Source organism: Aquarana catesbeiana, linkage group LG12, assembly GCF_042186555.1.
Source record: "Aquarana catesbeiana isolate 2022-GZ linkage group LG12, ASM4218655v1, whole genome shotgun sequence".
NCBI classification, from domain to species: domain Eukaryota; kingdom Metazoa; phylum Chordata; class Amphibia; order Anura; family Ranidae; genus Aquarana; species Aquarana catesbeiana.
The window spans coordinates 176852987-176869062 of NC_133335.1; the positions used below are offsets into that span (position 1 = coordinate 176852987).

Sequence of the window (16076 nt, forward strand, 5' to 3'; positions counted from 1 at the left end):
ACTGTACTTCAAACCATGATATTGGATAAAACTTTTTATACATCCATTAAGAACTTCCTTTCATTATGTGCATTGCTGTTTTAAAGCCCCATGGGGAAAACAATTTTTCTTTAATCCAATTCCGGGGTGCGCAGCCTTTCTTGTCTCTTTTATATGTGTCTTCCTTTTTTCATATTTCAATTTTGGGTGGTTAAACACCCCTCCCCACCTTGACACATTAGAGATAAGACATGGGCTGTGTGTTTCCTTCTCTTCACGTATCCTGCACATTGTTAATCAATTGTTCCCACTCGGTCAACTTCTAACAACCCCATGCATGAGGGGGAATCTAACTTAGACCCCCACACTGCATGATATTCAATTGCCTTATATGGCAATTGCTGACAAATTTTATTTATATTCTATCTATTCTCATACTGACATTCGATGCAGGAACGTGGGGACCTGGAACCAACACACAGCCCATGTAAAAAATGTCAAAAATGTCAAAAATGCAAAAATAAACAAAAAACATATCAGACCATCAACATTTGCTGTGTGCTATGTTGGTGATCTCATGAAGTCAGTTATTCATGTCCTACTGACACCATCCCCAGTATTTTGTTTTTGTTTTGAGGGCCGTTTTTTGGACTGGCGGGTGTTGGTGGTGCCCCCTCTCCCTTCTTGGGGTGAGTCTGACCCCTCGCGGCTTCCCGGCAGGAAAAGGGGGGGGGGCATGCGAATTCCTTTGCGTGCCCCCTTTTTTGCTCACCGCTGCAGTTAAGGTGAGCTCTATCCTGCCGGCGGCGTCCCGTGTTCATCTCCGGACGTTTGGCGGAGTGCGCATGCCTGTAAGGGCCCGGCTTGCGCACAACGTCATGACGTCACGCGCATTGCGGCGGAGATGACGACAGTGGTCGGGGCCTGTTGGCCTTCCGGGACGCCGAGGGAGCCACACCGGGGCCGCTCCATCAGCGGTTCCAGCGCCAATCCCTCCGTTTTTTTTTTTTTTTTTTCTTGGGGGCGGTGTGGGTGGGGGGTTTGCACCTGCACATGATTATCCCATTTGCCTGAATTTGGATATAAAGGGAGACTGGAGGCCTGATAATCAGATCATGATCTCCTACAGGCCAGGATGAATGCTACTGCTGCTAGGTTCTTTCTACACTAGAGCCTTTATTTTTGCATGATCGCCACCAAGCTTATCACATTGAACCTATCAACAAGTCCAACATTACCTCCAGCCTACACGATTTATACAACTGATAAGGTAAACTTTTTGTTATTTCACTTTCATTCCACACAGCACTTTCCACCATCCTACATACACACTTTCACATTTTGATTGGCTTTTCACTTACTTTTAGACTTTTTTTTTAGTTTACTTTTCATTTTTGTTTTCACACAGTAGGCACCAAGCAAGCACCATGTCATGTTACCACACCATGCACCATCTCATTCACACCATTCTCCACCACATAATGCACTCCTCTCCATTTAGGCCATCGTTGTTGCTGTGGTTTTTTTTTTTTTTTTTCCACACACACATCTTTTCCCCTCTTTTTCACCCATTCTATCCTTCTTATTTACCTATCCATTACAATAGTATAATAGACCTACCATACCACTGCACTGTTGGATCACACGATCATTAAATCTTATCGATTATATTTATGGAATGGAATTAACATTTCAATATATTTACATAGTAAAAATCCTATCCAACGCCAGTCTCCACATAGACAAATTGGAAACACTCAGTACATTACCAAGTTAATTATCAAACTTCCTCTAACTAATACATGGCTATTCTTGGGTTTCTGTTGCAGGTGTGGGCTCCTCCCCCTCATCTCCCCTTCCCCCCCCCCTCCCGGGGGGCGCGCTAAGTGTGGCTCCTTGTAAGCCCCTTGAGGCTGGCTCTCCTGGGAGAGTGAGGGTGGCCCCCCGAGCCCTCCGGTGTTTCCATTGGCCCTCAGCACATATCCTGGACTAGAGAACACCCATTCCACCACTTAGCGGTAAAGACTCATTATCTTGGTTTAATCCAAGTGATGCACAATAATATATATATTTATCTATTTGAATTTAATTTATGTAATTCTTTTTTAGATCCAACTGTCCCCCTGAAGAGACCATATACAGGTCGAAACGCGTCGGGGCTTGCTATTTATGTAACATTATGTAACCTAACTATGTGTATTAATATGTGTTTGTTACTGCACTGGGGAATAAGATGTGTGTTACTGTACCAGATGATTCTCTATACTGTACTTCAAACCATGATATTGGATAAAACTTTTTATACATCCATTAAGAACTTCCTTTCATTATGTGCAGGGCTCTTAATGGATTTTGCAGCTGCCTTTTGAGCAAGGATGGAACTAATAATCCTAGCATGTGTTGGCCACCAAAAGCTTGCAGAACACGTTGGGACTTATAGCTCCTCAACAGCAGTAGAGTTACAAGCTACTAAGAAGTGGTAGGAAACACCTGCAGACAGATATCTAGGTTCTCATTTGCTGCTGCCATGCAACTTAAATGAATGATATACTTTCCTATCTACAGTTGTACTCATAAGTTTACATTCCCTAACAGCATTTATGACTTCTTGGCCATTTTTCAGAGAATATAAATGATAACACAAAAACTTTTCTTTCACTCATGGTTAGTGTTTGGCTGAAGCCATTTATTATCAATCAACTTACTCTTTTTAAATCATAATAACAACAGAAACTATCCAAATGACCCTGATCAAAAGTTTACATACCCCGTTCTTATTACCGTGTATTGCCCCCTTTAACATCAATGACAGCTTGAAGTCTTTTGTGGTATTTGTGGATGAGGCTCTTTATCTGCTCAGATGGTAAAGCTGCCCATTCCTCTTGGCAAAAAGCCTCCAGTTCCTGTAAATTCTTGGGCTGTCTTGCATGAATTGCACATTTGAGATCTTCCCAGAGTGGCTCAATGATATTGAGGTCAGGAGACTGAGATGGCCACTCCAGAACCTTCACTTTATTCTGCTGTAGCCAATGACAGGTCGACTTGGCCTTGTGTTTTGGATCATTGTCATGTTGGAATGTCTAAGTCTGTCTCATGTGCAGCTTCCTGGCTGATGAATGCAAATGTTCCTCCAGTATTTTTTGATAACATGCATTCATCTTGCCATCAATTTTGACCAAATTTCCTGTGCCTTTGTAGCTCACACATCCCTAAAACATCAGCGATCCACCTCCGTGTTTCACAGTAGGAATGGTGTACCTTTCATCATAGGCCTTGTTGACTCCTCTCTAAATGAAGCGTTTATGGTTGTGGCTAAAAATCTAAATTTTGGTCTCATCACTCCAAATTACTTTGTGCCAGAAGGTTTGAGGCTTGTCTCTGTGCTGTTTGGCATATTGTTAGCGGGATACTTAGTGGCATTTGCGTAGTAATGGCTTTCTTCTGGCGACTTGACCAAGCAGCCTATCTTTCTTTAAGTGCCTCCTGATTTTGCATCTTGAAACAGCCACACCACATGTTTTCAGAGTCCTGTATTTCACCTGAATTTATTTGTGGGTTTTTCTTTGCATCCCGAACAATTTTCCTGGCAGTTGTGGCTGAAATTTTAGTTGGTCTACCTGACCGTGGTTTGGTTTCAACAGAACCCTTCAGTTTCCACTTCTTGATTTGGGTTTGAACACTGCTGATTGGCATTCTTAATTCCTTGGATATCTTTTTATATCCCTTTCCTGTTTTATACAGTTCAACTACCTTTTCCCGCAGATCCTTTGACAATTCTTTTGCTTTCCCCATGACTCAGAATCCAGAAACATCAGTGCAGCACTGGATGAATGATGCAAGGGTCTGTCAGGAGTCCAGGAACTCATTGACCTTTTACACACACACACACTAATTACAAGCAAACAGATCACAGGTGAGGATGGTTACCTTTAATAGCCATTCAAACCCCTTTGTGTCAACTTGCATGCATGTTATCAGGTCAAAATCACCAGGGTATGTAAACTTTTTTGATCAGGGTCATTTGGGTAGTTTCTGTTGTGATTATGATTTAAAAAGAGTAAACACAGTTGATTGATAATAAGTGGTTTCACCCAAACACTAACCATGAGTGAAAGAAAAGTTTGTGTGTTATCATTCATATTCTCTGAAAAATGGGCAAGAAATCATAAATTCTGCCAGGGTATGTAAACGTATGAGCACAACTGCATGTACTAATACAGCATAGCAGCATAATGATTAAAAATAGTCAATGTTGATTGAGAGAGTGAAGTTCCACTTACTACTTGTGTCAATGTTCAAGCCTGGAGATTGAATGCACAGGCACAAGCATTGGATCTTGGGAGAAGGTCACATGATCCTCCATACCCAAAAAAGACAGTGTATATCTAAGCCCAGTACACACGATCAGAAAATCGTACGAAAAATACCGCTTTAGGATCGATCGCACGATAATCAGATCGTTAGTACATGACAGTTCATCTGATATTATCCGATCAGACATGCGTTTAATCGGTATAGTTGTTGTTCGAAAATGCAATACAAATATGCTACAACACATTACTTCACTTCCAAATTTTTATTCTGTGGTACGAGAATTTTCATGACTTTAGTAAACTCTTCAGGTTCGATCTGAGATTAGCATGCAAAAAAATAAAAACGGACGATCATTCGTCTGATAATCTCATTGTGTGTACCAGGCATTACAGAGGGGTGCAAACGAGTATTGGAGTACTACAGGATTATAGATCTTACAAGCGATTCATTTTAAAGTATATCTTTGAACAACATTTGCTGTCATTGGCTCCATTGGTCCTGGTGACCACAGTCATAGGGACATAAAGTGAGGAAAAATCCAAAATTTTACAGTTATCTGTAAGATAGAAGGCAAGGAGAAATTGTATAGCAGCAATACCTGTTTCGGGATAAGATAAGAGGGGAATTTTCCTCCCTCAAGATGATTCTGTTCTCTTTCTGCTGTGTCTCTTGGGCAGGAAATACAAGAGCATCTCCCCAATGACAGAAAGAAAAACACTGACAGGGGTTTGACCATTCTCTTCTTGATCCAAAATGAACCCCTTCAGATCCGTGCTATAGTTGAATGATGGCTACAGCGCAGATCTGCTTTCCTGGGAGGCCGTCAATAGACATCCTCCCCTTTGCACACTCGCCACGCCCCCTAAAGGTTGCGCACGGTACGCGCTGTGATCAACCGAGTCAATGAGACTCAGTGATCACAGAGGGTTGATCTGTCAGCCAATGACAGCTGATCACGTGATGTAAACAGAAGATCGTAATCGTTTTTTTTTCTTCTCACGCTCATAGCGTGAGGAGAAAAAAAAGCCGATCACCGGCTTCTGTTGAAGGGACATCAGTCCTGAAGAGGAAGAGGCGAAGCTGCCTCATATGTGCCCCTGTCAGTGCCACGAATCAGTGCCCACAGTGCCCACCAATCAGTGCCCACCAGTACATAAGTGCCAGCAATCAGTGTCACCTATCAATGCCCACGAGTGCCACCTATCAGTGCCCACCAGTGGTGCCAATCCAGTGCCGATCAGTGCCCATCACTGCCACCCATCAGTGCCCATCACTGCCACCCATCAGTGCCAGCTATCAGTGCCACCTATTAGTGTCCTTCAGTGCCACCTATCAATGCCCTTTAGTGCCGCCCATCAGTGCCACTTCTCAGTGCTCACCAATGCCACCTATCAGTGCCCACCAGTGCCACCTCATCAGTGCCCACCAGTGCCGCCTTATCAGTGCCCATCAATGCAGCCTATCAGAGCCCATCAGTGTAGCCTCATCAGCGTACATCAATGAAGGAGAAAAATTACCTGTTTGCAAAATTTATCAACAAAATATAAAACTGTTTTGAATTAAAAAAAAAAATGGTGTTTTTTAATTTTTTTAACAAAAAATAAATAACCCAGAGGTGATCAAATACCACCAAAAGAAAAAAATGATAAAAATTTCATTTGGGTACAGTGTTGTATGGCCGCGCAATTGTCATTCAAAGAGTGACAGTGCTAAAAGCTGAAAATTGGTCTGGGCAGGAGGGGGGTTTAGGTGCCCAGTAAGCAAGTGGTTGAAAGAAAACTCTTTAGACACACTTTAAAGCAAACATATCAGAAATCTGAGCTAGGAAACTGATCACATGCTGGAAAAAAATACTTAAACAGAGGTTAGCTTCAGTGATAATCTCATATCAAAACAATCCGTGGATCTAGAGATGCATGCAGCTTTAGTTACGTGCAAAGCCAGACTGCTGAAAAAGTTGCGCTTGAATCTGCCTCTTCCATCTGTCAAGCCTCTCTATTAGTCACCGAGGCTGACAATCACATTTATTGCCCAATTGGAAGATGGAAGAGGTGGGGCCAAGCTCAGATTTGACAAAAAAAACCCCTCAAGTTTTACTTGTAACATCAGCTTTCTTTATCCCTGGATCTACTGATTGTTTTGACGTTCTGTTTTCACTGAAAGTAACCTCTGCTTATATATTTTTCGGCGTACGTTATGTCTGAATTTCTCAGATTTGACAGGTTTACTTTTGAGTGAAAGTAAAGTAAAACAAATGTCTATCATAGACAGGCAAATAAACTAAAGGCTCACATACATACAATGGTGGTCAGCTATACAAGTACAAGTTAGACTGCCCTCTGGAACCATGCACAGGTCTGGCTCTACTGAACTCTTCTGTTCAGGTCAATGGAGAAGAGAGTGATGAGAAGCTAAGCAGTGCATACTCATGTGGCTGTTACCACCCATGCAAGAATTTTTGTCTACATAGACAAAGGTGCATTTTGGCAACCCTCCCACCCCCATCCTCCATACTGGTACTGCTGTACCCCCCCCCCCCGTCCTCCAGCCACCCCACGTTGGAACTGCTAGCCCACCCCCACCACCTTTCTCCAACCACCCCACATTGGTACTGCTAGCCCACCCCACCACCTTTCTCCAGCCACTCCACACTGGTACTGCTAGCCCCCTCCTGTGCTTCAGCCACCCCGCGCTGGTACTGCTACCCCACTCCACATGTACTGCTGTGCCATCCTGCACTGGTACTGTTGCGTAACCATCCTACGCTGGTGGTAAATCCCTGGGCCTTCAGCCACCCAGTGCTTGTACTGCTGCACACACACAACCCCATCCACAAGTGCCTGGGGATTTGGATTTCACTGCCCCCCCTCCACTATTCTGGCACCATAGATCAGCTGGTGCCAGCCCTGCCAGCCAGTATGACCTGTTAATGGGGTCCCTGGTCCCTGGGGAGATGGACTGCTGTATGGAGAAGATGGGTCTTTCTCACTCACTGAGGTGCAAAGCGAGGTCGATGGAGAGCAGGTACTGGAACCTGGGCAGCATGGTCTGGCTGTGCCACCTTATCCTGTGCACCTGGTTGTTGTAGTCAGTGAGGAAGTTGGTGCTGTGCTGGAGATGGGGCTGTCCACTGTCACAGGTGGCAGGGCTTGGTGACTCAGGTCTGCACATACAGTGAGTGGAAAAGGTATTTGATCCCCCGCTGATTTTGTTTGTTTGCCCACTGACAAAGAAATGATCAGTCTATAATTTTAATGGTAGGTTTATTTTAACAGTGAGAGACAGAATAACAACAAAATTATCCATAAAAACGCATTTCAATGAGTGAAATAAGTATTTTATCCCCTATCAATCAGCAAGATTTCTGGCTCCCAGGTGTCTTATATACAGGTAACGAGCACACTCTTAAAAGGAAGTGCTCCTAATCTCAGCTCGTTACCTGTATAAAAAGACACCTGTCCACAGAATGAATCAATCAGATTCCAATCTCTCCACTATGGCCAAGACCAAAGAGCTGTCCAAGGATGTCAGGGACAAGATTGTACACCTACACAAGGCTGGAATGGGTACAAGACCATTGCCAAGCAGCTTGGTGAGAGGGTGACAACAGTTGGTGGGATTATTTTCAAATGGAAGAAACACAAAATAACTGTCAATCTCCCTCGGTCTGGGGCTCCATGCAAGATCTCACCTCGTGGAGTTTCAATAATCATGAGAAGGGAGAGGAATCAGCCTGGAACTACATGGGAGAATCTTGTCAATGATCTCAAGGCAGCTGGGACCATAGTGACCAAAAAAACATTTGGTAACACACTACGCCGTGAAGGACTGAAATCCTGCAGCACCCGCAAGGTCCCCCTGCTCAAGAAAACACATGTACAAGCCTGTCTGAAGTTTCAGAGGAAAACTGGGTGAATGTGTTGTGGTAAGATGAGACCAAAATCGAGCTCTTTGGCATCAACTCAACTCGCTGTGTTTGGAGGAGGAGCAATGCTGCCTATGACCCCAAGTACACCATCCTCACCGTCAAACATTGAGGTGGAAACATTATGCTTTGGGGGTGTTTTTCTGCTAAGGGGACAGGACAACTTCAGCGCATCAAAGGGATAATAGACGGAGCCATCTACCATCAAATCTTGGATGAGAACCTCCTTCCCTGAGCCAGGGCATTGAAAATGGGTAGTGGATGGGTATTCCAGCATGACAATGACCCAAAACACATGGCCAAGGCAACAAAGGAGTGCCTCAAAAGAAAGTACATTATGGTCCTGGAGTGACCTAGCCAGTCTCCAGACCTTAATTCCATAGAAAATATGTGAAGGGAGCTGAAGGTTTGAGTTGCCAAATGTCAGCCTTAACACCTTAATGACTTGGAGAGGATCTGCAAAGAGGAGTGGGGCAAAATCCCTCTGAGATGTGTGCAAACCTGGTGGCCAACTACAAGAAACGTCTGACCTCTGTGATTGCCAACAAGGGTTTTGCCACCAAGTACTAAGTCACGTTCTGCGAAGGGTCAAATACTTATTTCTAGGAATGCACAGAAATTTCGGCGGCTGAAACATATCGACCGAAAATGGCCTTTTCGGCAATTTGCCGAAAGAGAAAAAAGGCCGATAATAGAGCCGGAAATGGGGTGGGGCCTGGGTGAGGCTCTGCCCCCCGCCCCTAGTGCCGCCCATTACGGGGGTGTCGTATAGCGCAGAAGAGAGAGGAGAGCCGCCGCCTGGTTGATTAGAGCACCGGTAACATCACAGCTTTCATTTCAATAGCTGTTTGTTCCCCGCAGTGCGCCGTCACATACAGCCCCTCTCCCTTGTCCGGGCACTTTGATAGACAGATCACCCATCCAATCCTGGGACGGGTGATCTATCAAAGTTCCCCGGACAGGGGGGAGGGGCTGTATGTGACGGCACGCGACGGGGAACACACAGCTATTGAAATGAAAGCTGTTATGTTCCCGGTGCTCTAATCAACCTGGCGGCGGCTCTCCTCTCTCTTCCCCTGCACAGGCAAGGCTGCACTGGGGACACACAGGCTGGCTGCACTGGGGACACACAGGCTGGCTGCACTGGGGACACACAGGCTGGCTGCACTGGGGACACACAGGCTGGCTGCACTGGGCATACACAGGCTGGCTGCACTGGGGACACACAGGCTGGCTGAACTGGGGACACATAGGCTGGCTGAACTGGGGACACACAGGCTGGCTGCACTGGGGACACACAGGCTGGCTGCACTGGGCATACACAGGCTGGCTGCACTGGGGACACACAGGCTGGCTGAACTGGGGACACACAGGCAGGCTGCACTGGGGACACACAGGCTGGCTGCACTGGGGATACACAGGCAGGCTGAACTGGGGACACACAGGCAGGCTGCACTGGGGACACACAGGCTGGCTGCATCTGACGGCACTGGTGAGGCTGGATTGATCTCTTATATCATGTCTGCAGTCTCTGACCATCTCCTGAGCCATGTCCACAGTCTCTGACCATCTCCTGTACCATGTCCCCAGTCTCTGACCATCTCCTGTATCATGTCTGCAGTCTCTGACCATCTCCTGTACTATGTCTGCAATCTCTGACTATCTCCAGTACTATGTCTGTAGTCTCTGACCATCTCCTGTACATGTCCCCAGTCTCTGACCATCTCCTGTAACATGTCTGCAGTCTCTGACCATCTCTTGTACCATGTCTGCAGTCTCTTATCATCTCCTGTATTATGTTCGCAGTCTCTGACCATCTCCTGGAGCATGTCCCCAGTCTCTGACCATCTCCTGTATAAAATTTTTTTTTAAAAACAGTCATTTTCAGTATCGGTCATTTTCGGTATCGGTTTCGGTTTTCGGCCTAGTGTATTTTTCATTTCGGCACCAAAAAACCCATTCGGTGCACCCCTACTTATTTCACTCATTAAAATGCAAATAATTTATAACTTTTTTAAAATGTGTTTTTCTGGATATTTTTCTTATTCTGTCTCTCATTGTTAAAATAAACCTACCAATAAAATGCTAGACTGATCATTTCTTTCTCAGCGGGCAAACGTACAAAATCAGCAGGGGATCAAATACTTTTTTCCCTCACTGTAGTACTCCTCTGGTGGGAAACATTGAGTCCACAATTATGTTGAAAACTGCTCTCCGAGTACTCGTCCATGGCCGCCCGGGCTCCCTCTAGCAGCAGCATGGACAGGACGATCAGTGCGGGAGGGCGTATCCTCTGCTCCATGGGCTCCCTGGAGGAGATCTCTATCTGACAGGAGGCCTGGGAGACGAGCCTGCGGTGTCCTCCGGGGAGCCAACTTTTGAGTCTGCACCAGTGTGCGGGAAGTTCGTTGTACTGGGGCCCCCATAGATCAAAACTCCCAGCTGTCACTTATTTGGTGGGACTTTCCCTCATTTGGAACTAAATCTCTCTGTCTCTCTTTTTTCCTCAGATGTCCCTTTTTTTGGCTTGATGTATAGAACACTATGAGATGGCTTGCATCCGAGGGTACTTAGGGAACTCAGTCAGGTGATTGCCAGACCGTTGTTCCTAATTTTTACAGACAGTCTATTGACTGGAATGGTACCAGCTGATTGGAGAAAAGCCAATGTAGCACCAATATTTAAAAAGGGCCCAAAAAACATCCCTGGGAATTACAGACCAGTTAGCCTAACATCAATAGTATGTAAACTCTTGGAGGGGATGATAAGGGACTATATACAAGATTTTAGTAATAAGAATGATATCATTAGCAGTAATCAGCATGGATTCATGAAGAATCGTTCTTGCCAAACCAATCTATTAACCTTCTATGAGGAGGTGAGTTGCCATCTAGATAAAGGAAGGCCCGTAGACGTGGTGTATCTGGATTTTGCAAAAGCATTTGACACAGTTCCCCATAAACGTTTACTGTACAAAATAAGGTGCGTTGGCATGGACCATAGGGTGAGTACATGGATTGAAAACTGGCTACAAGGGCGTGTTCAGAGGGTGGTGATAAATGGGGAGTACTCAGAATGGTCAGGGGTGGGTAGTGGGGTTCCCCAGGGTTCTTTGCGTGGACCAATCCTATTTAATTTGTTCATAAACGACCTGGAGGATGGGATAAACAGTTCAATCTCTGTATTTGCAGACGATACTAAGCTAAGCAGGGCAATAACTTCTCCACAGGATGTGAAAATCTTGCAAAAAGACCTGAACAAATTAATGGGGTGGGCGACTACATGGCAAATGAGGTTCAATGTAGAAAAATGTGAAATAATGCATTTGGGTGGCAAAAATATGAATGCAATCTATACACTGGGGGGAGAACCTCTGGGGGAATCTAGGATGGAAAGGGACCTGGGGGTCTTAGTAGATGATAGGCTCAGCAATGGCATGCAATGCCAAGCTGCTGCTAATAAAGCAAACAGAATATTGGCATGCATTAAAAGGGGGATCAACTGCAGAGATAAAACAATAATTCTCCCGCTCTACAAGACTCTGGTCCGGCCGCACCTGGAGTATGCTGTCCAGTTCTGGGCACCAGTCCTCAGGAGGGACGTACTGGAAATGGAGCGAGTACAAAGAAGGGCAACAAAGCTAATAAAGGGTCTGGAGGATCTTAGTTATGAGGAAAGGTTGCGAGCACTGAACTTATTCTCTCTGGAGAAGAGACGCTTGAGAGGGGATATGATTTCAATTTACAAATACTGTACTGGTGACCCCACAATAGGGATAAAACTTTTTCGCAGAAGAGAGTTTAATAAGACTCGTGGCCACTCATTACAATTAGAAGAAAAGAGGTTTAACCTTAAACTACGTAGAGGGTTCTTTACTGTAAGAGCGGCAAGGATGTGGAATTCCCTTCCACAGGCGGTGGTCTCAGCGGGGAGCATTGATAGCTTCAAGAAACTATTAGATAATCACCTGAATGACCGCAATATACAGGGATATGTAATGTAATACTGACACATAATCACACACATAGGTTGGACTTGATGGACTTGTGTTTTTTTTCAACCTCACCTACTATGTAACTATGTAACACTATAAAAATGTATTATTTAAAGAAGGATTCCAGGTATGGATATTGTTACATTGATCCATTGTTGCTATTTATATACCATACCTGTGGGATCCCTTTAGAAGCTATAATTCTCTGTATTAGGCACCATAATTCCAGTGATCTCCACTTGTTCCTGGGTCTTGTGCCAAGTGGCTGCCCTGCTGCATTTTGAACACATTAGGTTGACTGCTTGGTATAGGTGCCATTCAGAGAACACTTTAAATTTTCTCAGTGAATGCAAAGCATTCTCTGATTGGACAAGGTGGAGAGTGTGATGTCACCACACATAGGATTTAATTATGCTATAGCAATTAAACAGTTCAGTTGATCATTTAAATATCACCAATGGGGCCCTAGCCTTAAAGCTGACCTTCTAGCAGAGAATAAAATAATACTAATTAATAAAATCGTTAAATGTACATTTAAATAACATAATTTGACTCAATATCTGCTACCTGTAAACCCCTACTTAGCTGCAATCAGACCAGGAAAGGTAGGGGCAGCAACTGAAGCCAATCAGGTTAGCTGACGAGGAAAACTTTGAAAGGCAGATAGAGCATAGAGATGACTCTCAGTAGTCTGTTGCTGCTCCCTTACTGTCCAATCACAAACTTGGGGTGGAGACGTGACCTATCTTTATTGTTCTAACCGCAGTTGAGAAAAGTGAGGTCACTAAACAGGCTGTACTATGTGACAAACCTGTGCACAGGACTGGATAAACATGTATACGAATCCCTTGGCGGGAAAAAAGCAAATATATATTTTTAATGGTGCATTTCATGGTTTGGCAGGTGTCAAGCAACAGTTTTGATATACAGTAAAACCTTAGACTTAGAGCATAATTCTTTCCGGAAACATGCTTGTAATCCAAAGCACTTGTATATCAAAGCAAATTTTCCCAAAAGAAATAATGGAAAATCAGATGATTGGTTTCACAACCATTTATTCATAAGTCCTTCGGTTTATAGTCCGTACAACTAAGTATGCAGGCATCCGGGGTAAAGCTGTCCACATAGACCGTCCTCCGCACCGCCGGCTCTCACTGCTGTCAGTCTGCAATTGCGACTGGGAAGACTACCCTGCAGTAGAGCGAAAGTGAGGCTTGAAGCGCTCATAGAATGCAGAGTGGAAGGGATGACATTGATGGTGGTGTGGAGGACGGTCTATGTGGACAGCTTTACCCCAGATGCCTGCATACTTAGATGTGCCTGTTTTTCTCATCAACCATGTGAGTTGCTAAATGTTGTACCTTCATTAAATGTAACCATACTGCTACACTTAGAGGCACCTCTATACTTTTTTATACTCAGTTGTGACATTACGCTACTTGTATATCAAGACATCACTTGTTTATCAAGTCAAATTTTGTAAAAAATTTTTGCTTGTCTTGCAAAACACTCTCAGACCAAGTTACTCTCAATCCATGGTTTTACTGTATATTTTTCAGCACAAAGGATAAAAATCCACTTTACGTGCACCAAATAAATTTACAAACCCAGATATCACCTTGTAAAAGTAGCAGTGACATCATCACTGTGTTGTACATAGTCTGTGCTTGGAGCTGTGGGTGGAAACCAGCGGCTCCTCCCACAACAATCTGCCAGTAGAAAAGTAGAGGAGGGGGCGGAGACAAGACCAGTCACCCTGCACAAGGAGAGAGAGCAGAGGTGACCGGTCTTTATTACAGGAAGCTCCTATACAGAAGAAAAGTTTTACACTGGATTACTACACAGATCAGGAAGAAATATACAAAGCACACCAAGATTCAAGAATACAAATGCCTCTTGTAATTCGACAATATTGTTTTTGCCTGGATTTTGGATTTAATATGCCTGTGGATATTTTATAAAGGCAGCACTATCTAGCAAAAGCTTTAATATATTATTACAAAGAACTGAAGGAATCCCTTTAGCTTTTTCTCAATATTTCCTGCTGATGAACCTTAGTATCTGTCATTTTCCCTCCTCTTTGCTCCAAGCTCAGTAGTTATTCTCAGTAATTACAAGCCACTTCCACTTACATAGAATATACCACATGTGAGTAGAAGAATAGAATAGCTATTTTCACTGATACATACCTCCCAACTTTTTGAGATGGAAATAAGGGACACCTATCAAAAGTATGCAGACATAGGACACACCCCTTGCCACACCCCCTTAAAGGAGAATTGTATAAAAAAAAACAAGATTGGTTAAACCCACAAGTGCTTTTTTTACCACTACTATTCCTTTATACTGACTTTTGGAATTTACAAATGCAGCAATTTAGAAATCATGTGAAAGGTTTAGCGCTGGAAAACACTTTTTGATAGATAAAAAATCCTTTTTATATACATCTATAGAGATCAGACCAAAATGAGGGACAAATGAGGAGGAATGAGGGACATTGCTCCAAATCAGGGACAGTCCCTCCAAATCAGGGACAGTCCCTCCAAATCAGGGGCAGTCCCTCCAAATCAGGGGCAGCCCTCCAAATCAGGGACAGTCCCTCCAAATCAGGGACAGTCCCTCCAAATCAGGGGCAGTCCCTCCAAATTAAGGGACAGTCCCTCCAAATCAGGGACAGTTGGGAGCTATGCTGATACTTGTAATGGTGGCCATACACGCTTTGATAAATGATCAATTTATTTTCCAACTGACTCCTGGTAGGAATAATCAATCTATATTGATTAGATCGTGACACACATCAGGAAGGGGATTTTGATTGACAGGAGGAAGATACAATCGTAAGTTGTTGATCACATAGCAGTTTTTATGCAATCTCATAATCTGAAATATGATTGAATTCATGAACAATATCTAATTGCTGCTGATTCATCAATAATTTGGCCGATTGAATTTGATCTAAATTGATTGGCCCTTCGATTTGTTTGCCGATTCGATCGTTTTGATCTGTTGGATAATAAAAATCGAAGAATGTATGGCCATCATAAAGTAAAGCTCTACGTATCAGAGCCTAATTCCCGGGTACAACACGTGATTAGCTGCAAATACAAAACAAAGATTTCTTTTAGCTTTAATTTCATCCCCAAATGATTGCGGCATCATGACTGTAGTATATAATCACTCCCCCCCTGCCCTTGTTTTAATGACTAATCTGCTGGTTCTCAATATGAATATTACACACAGGAACATCAGTGTAAGGAAGAAACTTTTGTGAGCTATTTTTGAGTTTTTTTGTGACGGTTTCAAAGAAAGGCGTTCTCCTTACCTGAGGTCGATGACTTCCTCATGGCACTCCACTGCTTTGCACTTTCTCCCACTGCAATCCTCTGGGAATTCTGAGCTCCCAGGAGAGACAAATACAGAATGGGGAGAGCAGACAAGAGACACACACTCACTCACAACCAGTACACTCCCATTTGGTGGAAGGAACACACCTTTAATGAACTTGTGCACAGTTATGGAATGCACCAATGTACTCCTAGACACAGGGTATGACGGGCACCTTACGCTTAGCTCTATCTTTAACCCTTGCCGCCAGCCCACAGGCACACAAGGAGTTAACCCTTGACAGCTGGAAAGTCTGTCGCAGGACAAGGATTGAGAAAGGCAACAATGAGTCCAGTGTTCTCCTATTCACAGAGTGTTTGTTTTGCTGCTGTAGGAGAAGTTCATTGGCATGGAGGGTCGAATCATGTTCGAATTTTAGCAGCTTGTCTATAGAGTGCCATGTCTGGGCTCATTTCATTGTTATGTAATTCACAGAAACCAATCAGAATTGCTAGTTTGGCCTGAGTTTAGTATATTGAA

General features: G+C 44.0%; 1 protein-coding gene across 1 annotated transcript in view; it reads right to left on the reverse strand.

The window, feature by feature from the left end:
- The window catches only part of SEPTIN9 (septin 9), a 405962-nt gene extending 390272 nt beyond the window's left edge, over positions 1–15690 (reverse strand). Inside the window, exon 1 of the mRNA XM_073606240.1 lies at positions 15535–15690. Within this exon, the coding sequence (XP_073462341.1) occupies positions 15535–15556 (22 nt within the window). The 5' untranslated portion in view covers positions 15557–15690. The remainder of the gene's footprint in view (positions 1–15534) is intronic.
- Positions 15691–16076: the final 386 nt, after the last annotated feature.